Below are 13,003 nucleotides of genomic sequence, written 5' to 3' on the forward strand. Positions count from 1 at the left end.
AGGGACTCAGTACAAGATGGGTTCTCAGTGCGCAAAGTGAACTAATTTCTAGCATTGTTGAGTTTATTATTTATATGAATAAAGAAAATAAACAGAAAACAACTGAATGTAAATGTCTATGCAACGTTACCTGTACAGTTACTGCTTATTTTAGGGGGGAAGTTATGTAATAAGATGTGTCTCCCAGCAACAGTCTTCAAAACGTAACTTGCTTTAAACCAATTAAATCAAGTTTGGAAAGCAATCAATAATTATACAAACACCCAGTAGATTAAAAATAAAATAAGGGTGTACTCTAAATTTATTCCTCAGATTGCAAGAAGGAAGAGGAACAGGCCTCAGACTTGGATGATTCCCTTCCATTTTCATCTGATGTCTATTTGAAGATAGGATTCATTTTGACCCTCTGAGATTAGAGCCTTTGAATCAGGGGTAGGGGACCTGCTATCCTCAAGCTTTCTTCAAATGGTCCTTGGCCTATTTCATGTGTGGGGTGGGAGCTCAGAGGGAGAGAAGGCAGGGAGGAGAGGAAAAAGGGGGTGGGCAGGGACAAGACAGAGGGATGGATGCAAGGAGGGGGAAGCCCTCTGTAACTGATCTGTTTCAACCTCTGACAAGGGCAATTTGTTCCAGATGTACTTTTTGCACAAAGGATGGTGACCAAAACACGCATTAGGTATGACAAAATATCCCCAGCTGCCTTGGCAGCTAGTCTCCAGAGGTTTGTGTATGGCCTGGACTAGATTGCTCCAGAGTCTGGTGAACTGGAACAAACTGAAAACGTAGACTAACATTATACTCTCCCGGAAGTCCAACGAATGATGTGTGTGTGTGTGTGTGTGTGTGTGTGTAAGAGAGAGAAAGAGAGCGCTCTCAAAAACAGAGTAGGGTATGGCCATAGCTGTCAACTTTCAGATTTGAAAATAAGGGATCAGCAGCCTCACCTGTCCCAGGGACAGTCTACGGGATATCTAAAAATCCAGGATAGCAGCGGGAAATGATGCTGAAATAAGGGAATTTCCCGCAAAAAAAGGGAAGGTTGACAGCTATGGGTATGGCCTGCCCACTACAGTCGTACCTCGGCTCCAGAATGCCTTGGGAGTCAAACATTCTGGTTGAAAACCAGAAGTGAGTGTTCCAGTTTTTGAACATTTTTTTTGAAGCTGAACATCTGGCGCGGCTTCCGCTATTGTTTCCGGCATGCCTGCACAATTGGAAACCAATAGGAAGCTGTGCCTTGGTTTCCAAACTTTTCGGAAGTCGAACAGACTTCCTGAACAGATTCCGTTTGATTTTCAAGGTACAACTGTACTTAATTTGGACAGACCCACTACCAGCGTGCTCCCTCAATGGACAAACGAAATAATTATACACATGCCTTACCTTTTTGTGTTTGTAATAGTAGAGGCAGCCATCGTGCTTTAGCACAAACCATCTCTTCCTCCAGCCCTTCAGGATTCCTGACTGGGTTCGTTTGTGCAGATATCCTCGACATGTTGGGCGAGGGGTGTTGGGACAACGACTGATATCAGAGCCAACCAACAATGTCAAGATATCTGGACCTGAAATATTTGATTATATTGTGGTCTATTACAAGGTAAATTAAAGCCAAGTCTATGAAGCAGGGAGGTGGGCAAAACTCATCCATATTATTATTACTTACTAAAGTTGTATACCGCCTTTTATCCAATACAAAATACAAAATGAGAACACAAAATACATAATAAAATGAAAACTAACCAATAACCCCCTGTTTTCACAAGGGTGTTTGGATATTAATCATCCTAAGGCCTGGTTGATGCAAGGGGGCATCCTGACAATATTTTTTAAAAAAACACTCTTTAGTAAATAGAGATAGATGTGGTAAATGACTGCCATTCTTTTCAACGCAAGTGTGTGAATTGCACTCCTATAATTAAAGAATTTGGTATGTGTTTCAAGGTAAATTTGTCAGTCACTTGTGAAATCATTTTTCATTATTAAACCTTTATTGATCTCTGTCAAATTCATAGCATGGTGGAATTCAGTATATGGTGGAAGTAACTGACATGCACTAAAGGGTACGGTTTGATTTTAATATATTCCAGGGAAATAATTCAAAATTAATTTAAGTGGCATTTTGTTTCCCCGGTATAAAACACTCTCTTCATCAAGTAACATATTAGTTGCACCCGGATGTTGGTTCTCTTATACACAGACAGGTCTAACGTGTTCATTGAGCCAGCTATGAATTTTCCTCCTGAAGAAACACCAGAGATAAATAGTAGATTGATGTCTTGAAGGCCACTGTCAGGACCCATCTGTCTTTGAGGCATGGGACCCAAAAGCAATATTGCTAAATGTGCTCTTTCTACCTGACATTTTGGCCTAGACTTAAGTGATACTATGAGCAGATAACAATATTAGTAGCTGGCACAAAGAGAAAATGAGGGTCTTTTATCCAACCAAGGCTTTCCTCTCAGATCACTGTCACCTTATTGCTCCATCAGTCTCCGCATGTCCAAAGTAACTTGCCCTTACTGTCAAAGTCAGCTTTTCCAATGCAGCTGAGTGATAAAATTCATAGGTAGGCTCTCCTTTGAAAGATTTTTTTTCTTTCTTAAAATTGAATCTGTGGCACTTTCAAGCACACTTACATCAGAAATGTCAATCTGTTTTCTCTGGCCTCTCTTTAATTTGCTCCTGCTTTCCCCCTTGCAATTATTGCAAGAACTCTTGAAGGAAAATAATCCCTATGCCAGAGTTTCTTTTGCACATGCAGGTAGGAGAACAGCCTGCCCAAAGCTCCTTCACATGTTTCTCAACAGAAACATTTTCATCTTGGATAACACAATAGCCCTTTTTGGGCATTCTGAACTTGTGTAAAGCCTACTACATGTGAGCAGGAATAAAAATGTCAAGTTCTGCCTTCATCACCAACCCTGTCACTCTCCAGCTCATGGAGATAAAAGTCTGATTGTAGCTCCTGAAGAGTGCTGGCTCTTTGGTAGTGAGTTTGGCGAACAGAAGGATGTTAGGCTCCTAGAAAGTGGATTTTTTAAATCTATATAGCCAAATGTGACCAGACAAAATTGGGCAAGGCAAGGACTGAATAGTTTCTGAACCAAGGAATTGATTAATAGTTGCACAAAATGCTCCCATACACCTTCAATTAGTGACAGGCAGACCTGTCAATTTTGTGCTTCTCATTTTTCCAGTCTTCAGTTCTCTCCCCATTTCCACATCAGTTTTTGATATATATTTTAGGCCTCGTGAAAATTTATCAGCATTTTAGTGCGAATTTCTCCTAATATACACATGTTTGTATGCAATTTTGCCTAATATACGCATTTCTGCAAAACAATTTTCCCTATTCTAATACATAAGTTATTTTCACTGTTTCCATGAACAGTAATATATGCCTGTTTGAAGACATTCCTTGGCTGGAAAACTGTGCTGCAAAATTTCGAGGAGTGTGGATTTCAAGAGATGGCTATGTTTTGGTTCATATATTGTTTTGGAAAGTGCTATTTTGGAAGTTTTTCTTTTAAATGCAAACTGAATTTAATTTCTCCCCTGTCCATACTTGCAACAGACTTTTGAGCAGGAGCAAGTGTGTGTGTAAAAATCCTTGGACATTCATAGGAGGACACAAAAATTCTTTGAGATTCAAGTGTTGGGGGCAGGACTGCTATGTTATGTACAATTTATTTAAAAAATGTTGCCTCCTATTTATTTCCACTATCTAAGTTTATGGTTTTTGTTTGTAAAAACTGACAAATCTTGGTTCAAAAAACCTGACCAAAAAAAAACCCACCACAGCAAAGCAGTTAATTGCATTGGTATCATTACCTTTTCTTGCCAAATTTGCAGCCTCGGAATGTGGCATGCTGCTAACGTCTGTTCCATTGACAGCCATCACAATATCTCCAATCTGGAGGCCTGCTTCTTCTGCTGAGCTGTCTGCAACAGAAAGGGAAAAGGACCCTTATTCAGGACATTTTGATAATATGCCAAGAGTTCACCTCTCACACATAAATAAACACAACACAAAGGGGTCAGGGGATCAGTCTTCCTTCAAGCCATTTTTTTTTTGTGTGGGGCAGCTTGACCAACATAGAAAAGTTTAGCTTTCACATGCTGGCTGGGGCTGATAGAAGTCGTAGTCCAAAACATCAGGAAGGCACAATGTTGAGGAAATCTGGAATATGCTCAAGTTATTCTTGGTTATCGTAGGCACAGGGCATGGAGGGAGCCTGTGGTGGCTCCCCTCGCAAAGAGTACCCAGGATGCACTTGGGAGCAGAACTGCGGCCAGGGATGAGGAAGCTGCAGCTTTCTCATGCTCTGTGGCCTTCCTCCACAGTTGCCACAGCCATGCACAAGCCAGGCTCCGATGGCAGAGCCTGTTGTAGGGGTGCCTGGTCATGCCTCCTCAAAAAAAGACCGTGGGGGCACAGCCTCCCCCAACATGGAGGGAGAGTGTTGTTCCACCTGACAAACTGAAAATATTGGACTGATTGCCATAGCACTATGCTGAATTCCTCCCTTAAAGGTGAAAACAAAGAGATCATACTATGTCACAAACCGAAATAGATCCAATGTTGGTATAGAGACCAGAAGTACAGGCAAGAATTCCCACCCACCCACTGTTCCATTCAAAGGAAAGGCATTTTAAGATCAAAACGCAGCAGAGCAGAGTCTGCGTCAAAGGCCTGAATTTTTCTTGCTCTTCTGCCGTGCCTTCCTCATTATTGCAAAGAAGGATGGAAGCCATAAATTCACTTAGAAGGAAAAACAATTGCTGGTAGGATAGAAAAGCACGCTTGATCCGAAAGTGCTAAGGTATCCTCCTTTGGGTTATTGTTTGGCAGCTGAAAACTGCATGGACTACTTTTATAGGAAGACTTATATAAAGTCAGGCTAGGAATAGACAAGAACTTACATAAGCAGAAAATATGTTCAACGTAGGTGCATTTGAATCCTACGAGGATGTGTACCAGAACCATCATTTTATCTTCCGTTTTCAGTATATAATTAAACTGTCATAATGTACCAGGTAAGCATGTTTCCCACCCCCCAGAAAAAAACACATAAATGTCCTCTTTGATTAACTTAAGTAAAATTTTAACATTACTAGTACCTTGTGATTTAATAAGTGTGTCTTACAACATAAACCTCAGAGTCCTGTCTTAGAGCAATGGGGAAGGAAATCAGAAGGTTAACAGGGAATGAGAGATACAAGACCACTGTGAATTTCTTCTCTTTCCATAAAAAAGCAAAATGATAAATTATACATTATGACCATTCTGCTATTCAACAGACTGATAACTCTAGAGAGGTGATATGAGATTTCTGAAGCTATTCCAGTATGCTCAACAATTTAAGGACTTCAGATGCCATTTTTTGTGATCTCTATTTGCTTCATTTTGGACGGAAGAAGCCATTTTGTAAGAATTTGTTCCAGAATTATTGGCTCTTGCCATTTGGAAATGAAAGCAAATGGCCAAAATGGTTTCATGGTAACTACTTTAGGCTTCTCTGTGTTCTACTCTTGAATCGTGTATGGCTTCTGAAAATCCACCTCAGTCACTGACATTCCCAAGACCCAAACATAATGTTTCAGAAAGCATTTAGCTTAAGGAAGAAATGGAAGTCTGGTCCCAGTATAGCAGGAAAATTAGGATAAATGTCATAATCAGGTAGGGGTGCCAACTTGAAACCCAGGTAAGGCCTGCCCCCCATAACTGATCACATGACGCAGTGGGTGCACACCATTTGAATGTCAATGCCCATCAACTGTGAGAGGGGCGGGCCACCTCAAATATTTTACTGGGAGAGCTGAAGACTGGAGTTGGCTCCTATGTAATCAGGGGTTGGCTCTAATACAGCAACTTCTCCATCCTGGCTGCATGGTCCCTCAAAATTATAACAGCATTCAGATGTACTGCTAAAGCATGCTCCTCAAACACTAGCTTCTTCCCTCAGGTGGGGGTGGAAACTGAAAACTTCCATTCCTGATCTAGTAGCAAACCAACTTCCCACCTCATCTGAATCTGGTAAGTGGCGGTTTCTTCAAACCATAGTTTCTCTGTATGCTGGGATTGCAAACAGCGGCTTGCAGATTTCACCGGTGAGCAAAACTATGGTACAGACAAGCCATAGTACACTAGGCTTGCATGAAATGGCAAAGTCAGTCACATGAGGGGAAGGAGAGGAACATATCTGTGAAGTAGTAGGCTCATGCTTATAATCCTAAATAATTCCTATAGGCAGTGCTTTTTTTCTAAAAAATAGTTTAGGGGTTCTCTCATTTTCCTACTCATATTGAAATACTGCCCCTCAATGAGGCCAAACTTAGATTCACAGAATGTTTAGGGGTATGCGTACCCCCGCGTACCCCCAGAAAGAAAGCACTGCCTATATAGGAATCCTATTTAGCTATTACAGGAGCAAGTCAGATGTAGGGAGCTGATCTTGTTAAAAATTCAGAAAGAGAAGAAAAAGCCTGTCTGATTTTTTAACTGCCAAATAGTTTCTTGCTTTATATGGATCACTGACCTTTTTTGTCATGATCATCACCTCTCCTTAGCAGAGATATATGATTGGGAGGGGAAATTGCCCCAGGCTGTGCCTGACCCTTTTAGTTTCATTAAATGAAAAGTCAGTCAGGGAAGATCATTTATCAATAAGTAAATGGCACATAAATGGGCATGTGTTCCTCCTCTTATCATTTTCAGTATAACAGCCAACGTCATTCGCAAAAGCAACCCCTAATCCATTTGCAGGAGGACTATAAAATTAAGTACGGGTATAATACTTTTATGTCGCTATCTATATTGCAGAAAAAATCAACTTCATAGCAACAATAATAAAAAGAACACAGGAGACTTGTTGAGCTGCCAGCTAGCGGTTTGCCCCGAGGCTCTTTGTCATCATAAATTCAGTGGTGCTCCGAGCTTCCTTTTAAGCACTCTGCCATGCAAGTCACTTAGGATCTGCTCATAAGGAAAATGAACTTTGTGGGTATCACTTACTGGTGTCCACTTCAGTTACAAGGATGGGCTTCGAGAATTGGATTCGGAATCCCCAGGGGTAATCGCCCGTTCCTTTAGCAATTCTTACAGTTCGTTCACGGACTAAAACAAGACAAAAAGAGAAAGAAGTAAAACACCTGACGTCGTGTATTTCTAATATAGCTGGAAAAATCCCCCTCCCTCAGGGGCAGATGCTTTTTTGTTATTTTGAATTGCAAAGAGAACTGGCTACAGGTGAGACTCTCTGTTTAAACTGGTAATTTGTAAAAAAAGAAAAAGAAAAAAAAGGTATACACAGTGTACATTCGTAGATCTGAGGCACATACAAATAAAGCCATAGGTGTTACCTGCTACGGGTCTGGGCCTTTTGCTAAGACACCTGGGGCTGTTATCCGGACTGGCGTCATCCCCTCTGAACACCCAAGACATTGAGTGGAAGATCTCAGTGTAGAAACCTCTCTCTTCACTTTCACCACGCAGACCTAGATCCACTGAACGGCCATCCTCCGAGTTTACTGGAAAGTGACAATAAGAGAATGGATTTGTTTCCCTATCCCAGAATCTTTTTTATTATTATTCTTTTATGGCAAAGATATAGGGAGGAATTCAGTGTAGTGCTATGGCAGTTGTTCCATCAGTGGAAGCGTTTCATCTTGCCAGGGGGAATGATCTGGCCTGAGTGAGGCACATTTCAATGGGCCCACATGTAAATGGTCTGCAGAGGACCATGAAACTCACTGGGTGATCCTAAACACTATTTGTTGAAACTGCCTTATAAAATAGGAGGGGAGAGGAGAGAATAGTCTTGCAGCTACCTGGAAGAAGGGCACAATAGAAATGGAATAAAAATGGTGAACATAAGTGTTACATTTTTAAAGGTTTGATCCAAAGAGGCTGTTAACTGTTTCAAGCTTTCTAGATTTGGTTTCCAAATATATAAAGTTAGAAAAGGTCAGGCTTCGCGGTCATTGTATTAGATTACACTTATGGGCGGTAAAATAATCTGATTTTCAACACACACACACACACACACACACACACACACACACACACAAATGGTTTGGAGGTAGTGCATATTCACAAGTCCAGAGGGTGTAAAGTGCATGCATGAGTCACATTCCCACCATGTACAAATGATGCAAGATAAACTACTTGCCCAATGCCATTCAGTTACTAAGTCAATGGCTGAGCAAAGATTTGGACCAAAGTTTCCTGAGCTCAAGTCCTGCGCTGGTGGCATTTATGCTCAGGACACTAAAAACACCTCTTTTCTGTGTGTACATGTATGGAGATGTAGTGGCTGTTCCAGGTTTGAGGGCAGTCCTTGGGCAAGATGGCTTCTTCACCCCCTTTTCCCATGAGTGTCTACTCCTTGGCTACTGTCCTCAATGCTCCCATTTGTTTGCCCTGCCTCTCTCTGGGCCCAAGCCTACACGACTGCCCAGAATGGGAGAGCAAGGCAATTGGTAGTTGCTGCATCATATCCATGGTGCTTTCATGGCTCAGAGAGGAAAGATGAACAGGCAGCAATAGCAACAAAGAGCCTGCAGGATCCACGCCTTGGTAGTGGGCTCCACAGGGTTGTGTGGGTGCCTGATGGTGCCGAACCATTTAATACTACTAACCAGGAACAGAAAGCAGGAGAGAGACACTTTCATTCTGATGCAAGCCTATGCAACTTGGAACCACCACCCCCTAATTCCAGACACACATTGCTAGACATGTGCCCCAAAACTGTACTGCTCCTGTTTTTACAGCTAAACAAGGAGGACCATCAAATCTTGGTGGGCTGCCATGCATAGCTGATATGATGCCTTCAACTTGGGAGGTCACAAGTTGCACATCTAGCCAATTTAGTTTTTACATTCAAGCTAGAAAATGTGGGGAGGGGGGAAGTATTTGGTGTCACACAATCTATTTTCCCTTTTTGTTACCCTAGGAATCTAGGCCACACTAATTTCTATGTTTGCATAAAATCAGAAAAGTGGCTCAAAGACAGACTTTTCCCCATCCCACTGAAGCTCCATTGATTTAATGCCCCGCTCCCCAGTTCAAGTTGTCTGACCTCCTCAAAACAAGCACTCTGATGCATTCTTCTTGCTTAGGAAAACAGATGAGGCTTCTGGAGATTCAGTATTATGAGCCAGTATTCAGAGATGCTCGTTAATGTCAAGAATAGAAACTGGCAAGCAGCGGGTGTGTGTGGGAAGGGAAAAGTGAATCTATAATAAGTAATATCACTCAAGCAACGCTGGAGAGGTTTTGAGCATTCGTGTTAATCTTGACTCTTCAGTTCAGGTAAAAATCAATCTATCAGAATCTCAAACTTTATTCCTTTCACATTTAGCCACCTTCCATTTTAGCCTGCTAAGTTTAGAACCAAAAGTGCCTCTTTTTGTGTGTGTGTCACAAAAGCATCTTAAAAATATTCTCTTCTTCCGCTTCTGAACACAGGACTATCTTTATCATTGACCAACACATTTTGACAAGTTCTGATGACCTCCCTTATTCAGCTTAGTATTACAGAGGCAGAGTTACAGAAAGCAAACATTTCTCTGTGGCTCAGTTTTTACATGCCAGGTTTTTCTTCCCATTAGCTCCCTCCTGACAGGTAACATAACCTTAGCGTACTTTGATCATGGAACAGAAAATCACAAATATAGACTTCCACACAAAAGCCCACATGAACTTACCTTTGTGTTCCTGTTTTGACCACTGAAGGTCCATGTGCCACAAATCTACTATCTTTGTCAAAATCCACAGGCTTTAAAGCTTAGTGATTATTGTTTAGGGTTGCACTGTGTAAAGACGGAGAGGGAGTTTCCCAGGAGCAGATTTGATCATATGGATGAGTGATTCACAGTTAATTCAGTCACTCAGACAGCGCTCATCAACATGGTGTTACATAAGGCATCACAACATTCATGATGTAGCACTTCCAACTAGCAAGTCATTAGGCATGTCACATTTCTAGGTACAGGGCAGTATTTGATTTTCTAAATACATGATTCAAAGAATCATGCAGTGTGACAAGCCCAGTGCTTGTTCGTGGCATCTGCTACCGAGTGCTTTTCAATCCACACTGTACAGTAACCTTAGAATTTAAAGTCACTCCATTATACATGATACCAACTAAACCTATCTTACAAAACAATAAAACATGGATATGATTTAGACTCAGATGGGTCTGTTTGGAGCATAATGCGGCTTATGACCTACAGTACGAAGTTCTGAGTCATCATGCAGATTAAAGTTGTGCCAAACCTCATTCTGTCTGTATTTATGGACCCAACATCATTTCACTGAATGAAATCCAACTACCTCAAACTCAGAGTATATTGATTGATTTCAGTGGGTCTACTCTAAATACATCCTGATGGGGTCACGAAGAGTCGGACACGACTAAACTACTAAACAACAACATTATTTATACCCCACCCATCTGGGCGGCTTCCAACAAAATATTAAAATACAGTAATGCACCAAACATTAAAAGATTCCCTAAACAGGGCTGCCTTCAGATGTCTTCTAAAAGTTTGGTAGTTATTGTTCTCTTTGACATCTGGTGGGAGGGCATTCCACAAGGTAGGTGCCACTACCGAGAAGGCCCTCTGCCTGGTTCCCTGTAACTTGGCTTCTCGCAGTGAGGGAACCGCCAGAAGCCCTCGGTGCTGGACCTCAGTAGCTTGTTCAGTTGGAGAGATTTAGTTCAATTCAACAGATAGGATGCTATTCACAGAGTCTCACGGGAAAACATTTTTCTTTATAACAAAATGCAGCAGAAAGTGTCCGGGTTTGTACGCAGCCACAAGGCCAACCCATCAAACTCTTTCCTCCTTCTTAAACAGGCCACCTTGTTTAGACCTCGATGTATCCCAAGAAGGGTACTGGGGCAACTCTATGAAGAGCCTATAAAGCGATAGTTCCAGATGAGTTCAAGTGAGTCAACCATGTGGAAAGTAGTTAGTCAGCCTTGGCACATGTGATGCAAGTGGGCCCACAGGACTGCCTTTGGAAGACAGTAAAAGTGGCACTCCTGCCTAACTCAGTTACGGTACTGCTGCCTGGTTCTTAGTTCAGACGAGTAGAAGGAAAGCCCAGCAAAGAACTAGAGCAGCTTCCCTCAGTCTGGAGACCTCCAGATGTTTTGGACTACAACTCCCATCAGCCCCAGCCAGTATGGCCATTAGTCAGGTTGATGGAAGTTGTAGTCCAAAACATCTGGAGGGCACTACGAGAGGGTAGCCTGGTCCAGAGTCTTGTATGGAAACACTCCGTTGAACTAATTGATAGGACTTGTATTACAAAAAGGATAGGCACTGCTGCTATGAGGAAAGGCAATTGATGTGCTCTTGTACAGCTCCTGGCCATTTTTTCAGTGGGGATGGCCAGGGGATATGTTCCAATACATTGTGCATCATGTGCACCAAAGATGTGGATTTCAACTGTGCTTCAGAACAGCTTTGGGAAACATATGAAGGCTTTTGCAAACCTAACAAGGATTATGTGTGGTTTTAAAACCACACATACACAAAATCTTACAGCAATTTCTTGAGCTGCATCAACAGGAGTGTTCACACAATGCATTCAGCAAGTGTGCAATCTGTCTACACAAGTCCGAGCTGTACCCTTGTACAATTATTCACATGTAGTGTTCAACGAGTGCATGGTCTGTGTGCGTAAAAATTGAGCTATCATGTATATACTCTTTCACACAAACACCTATAGATGTGTAGAGATAGATTGTACATGTGTGCAGCATAACATGTGAACAAGCCACTTCTGCTAAAATTCCCCAGGATGTCGGGAGTAATTGGTTGTTGGGTGGCTATGAGGAATGCTCAGTGAACAGCCATTTGACAGAAACAACTTGATCTGGTTCCTTACTATATTCCACACAGCCCCCCCCCCCACTTCTTCTGGGTTCAACTTCTATTTGGCTGGAGGATTGCTGACTATCTGCTTCCAGAGGCGTGTTTAAAGGAAGTGGTTGGGGTGAAACCAATATTCAGTCAAATAACTGCCAGATAAATGTGATTTTTGGCAGGGTGAAGCAATTGCTTTTTCCTTGTTTCATGGCTGGCAGTTAATTACATTCTTTACTTGTGATGTACACATTAGAGGAATCTTCTGGAAAGGCATAGATAGAGTGAATTAATTTTTGATTTGTAAATATTGGGATAGGTTGAATATGAGCAATGGTACAGTTGATGAATTTGGCTATTTTTGTTTTTATTTAACCGTCTCTCCCCCCCCTTCTTCTTTGGCAAATTCTGAAAATAACTGGAAAACCTCACCAATTTGTGGGGGAGGGAGGATTCCAAATGCACAAAAACATTCCATTTTCAGTGAAAAGGATACAAATAAATAGCGTATATGAAACTCCTTTAGTGGTAGATGTAACAGCAATAATTAATTATGTATTTCAGGCATATGGTTTCCGTAGTTTATTTTTATATGTAAGTTCATCTAGTTTTACTGACCAATCGGAAGACGACATCTGCATGTGTGTATCGAAGCGTTTGCTGTTCCCTAGACATTATGATTCCCACTTGGGGAGCCCATCAGCCTGCACTACAAATTCATTAGGCTTGAATGCTATCCTCTAGAGACTCCAGACTAGTATATTTGGCATACTTTTAAACAAGTGAAAGGAAAGCAGAAATAATAATGAGCTAGAGGAATAACTTTTAGCCAAGAGATTATGAAGGTTAATCCAATCAGTGGAGGTCATGGAGAAAACCCCTTGAGAATTGTATCTATTTTATTTCTGCATCTGTGACACGATTATGGAGGAGTTTTTTTCCACACTCTTACACTGAATATTGTCTAGCTTTGTGGAAAGCCAGTAGTTGCTAGGGATCAGCGTGTATAACAGCTAGTTAAACTGTTGTACGAGGGCCTGGGAGGCCTGGGTTCAAATCTCCAATCAGCCATGAAGCTCACTGAATGACCTTGGGACAGTCGCTGTCTCTCGGTGTAATGTAT

The 13,003-nt window shown here is 41.6% G+C and overlaps 1 protein-coding gene across 1 annotated transcript in view; it reads right to left on the reverse strand.

Annotated features, from left to right (window-relative positions):
• Nucleotides 1-13,003, reverse strand: part of LOC309514366 (uncharacterized protein) — a 39,600-nt gene that overhangs the window by 16,837 nt on the left and 9,760 nt on the right. Inside the window, exons 4-7 of the mRNA XM_082191387.1 lie at nucleotides 7,363-7,530; nucleotides 7,016-7,117; nucleotides 3,832-3,942; nucleotides 1,384-1,562 (exon numbers count right to left, since the gene is read on the reverse strand). Of these exons, the coding sequence (XP_082047513.1) occupies nucleotides 1,384-1,562; nucleotides 3,832-3,942; nucleotides 7,016-7,117; nucleotides 7,363-7,530 (560 nt within the window). The remainder of the gene's footprint in view (nucleotides 1-1,383; nucleotides 1,563-3,831; nucleotides 3,943-7,015; nucleotides 7,118-7,362; nucleotides 7,531-13,003) is intronic.

The sequence above is a fragment of the Podarcis vaucheri genome (assembly GCF_965113315.1).
Source record: "Podarcis vaucheri genome assembly, chromosome: 11".
Lineage (NCBI taxonomy): Eukaryota > Metazoa > Chordata > Lepidosauria > Squamata > Lacertidae > Podarcis > Podarcis vaucheri.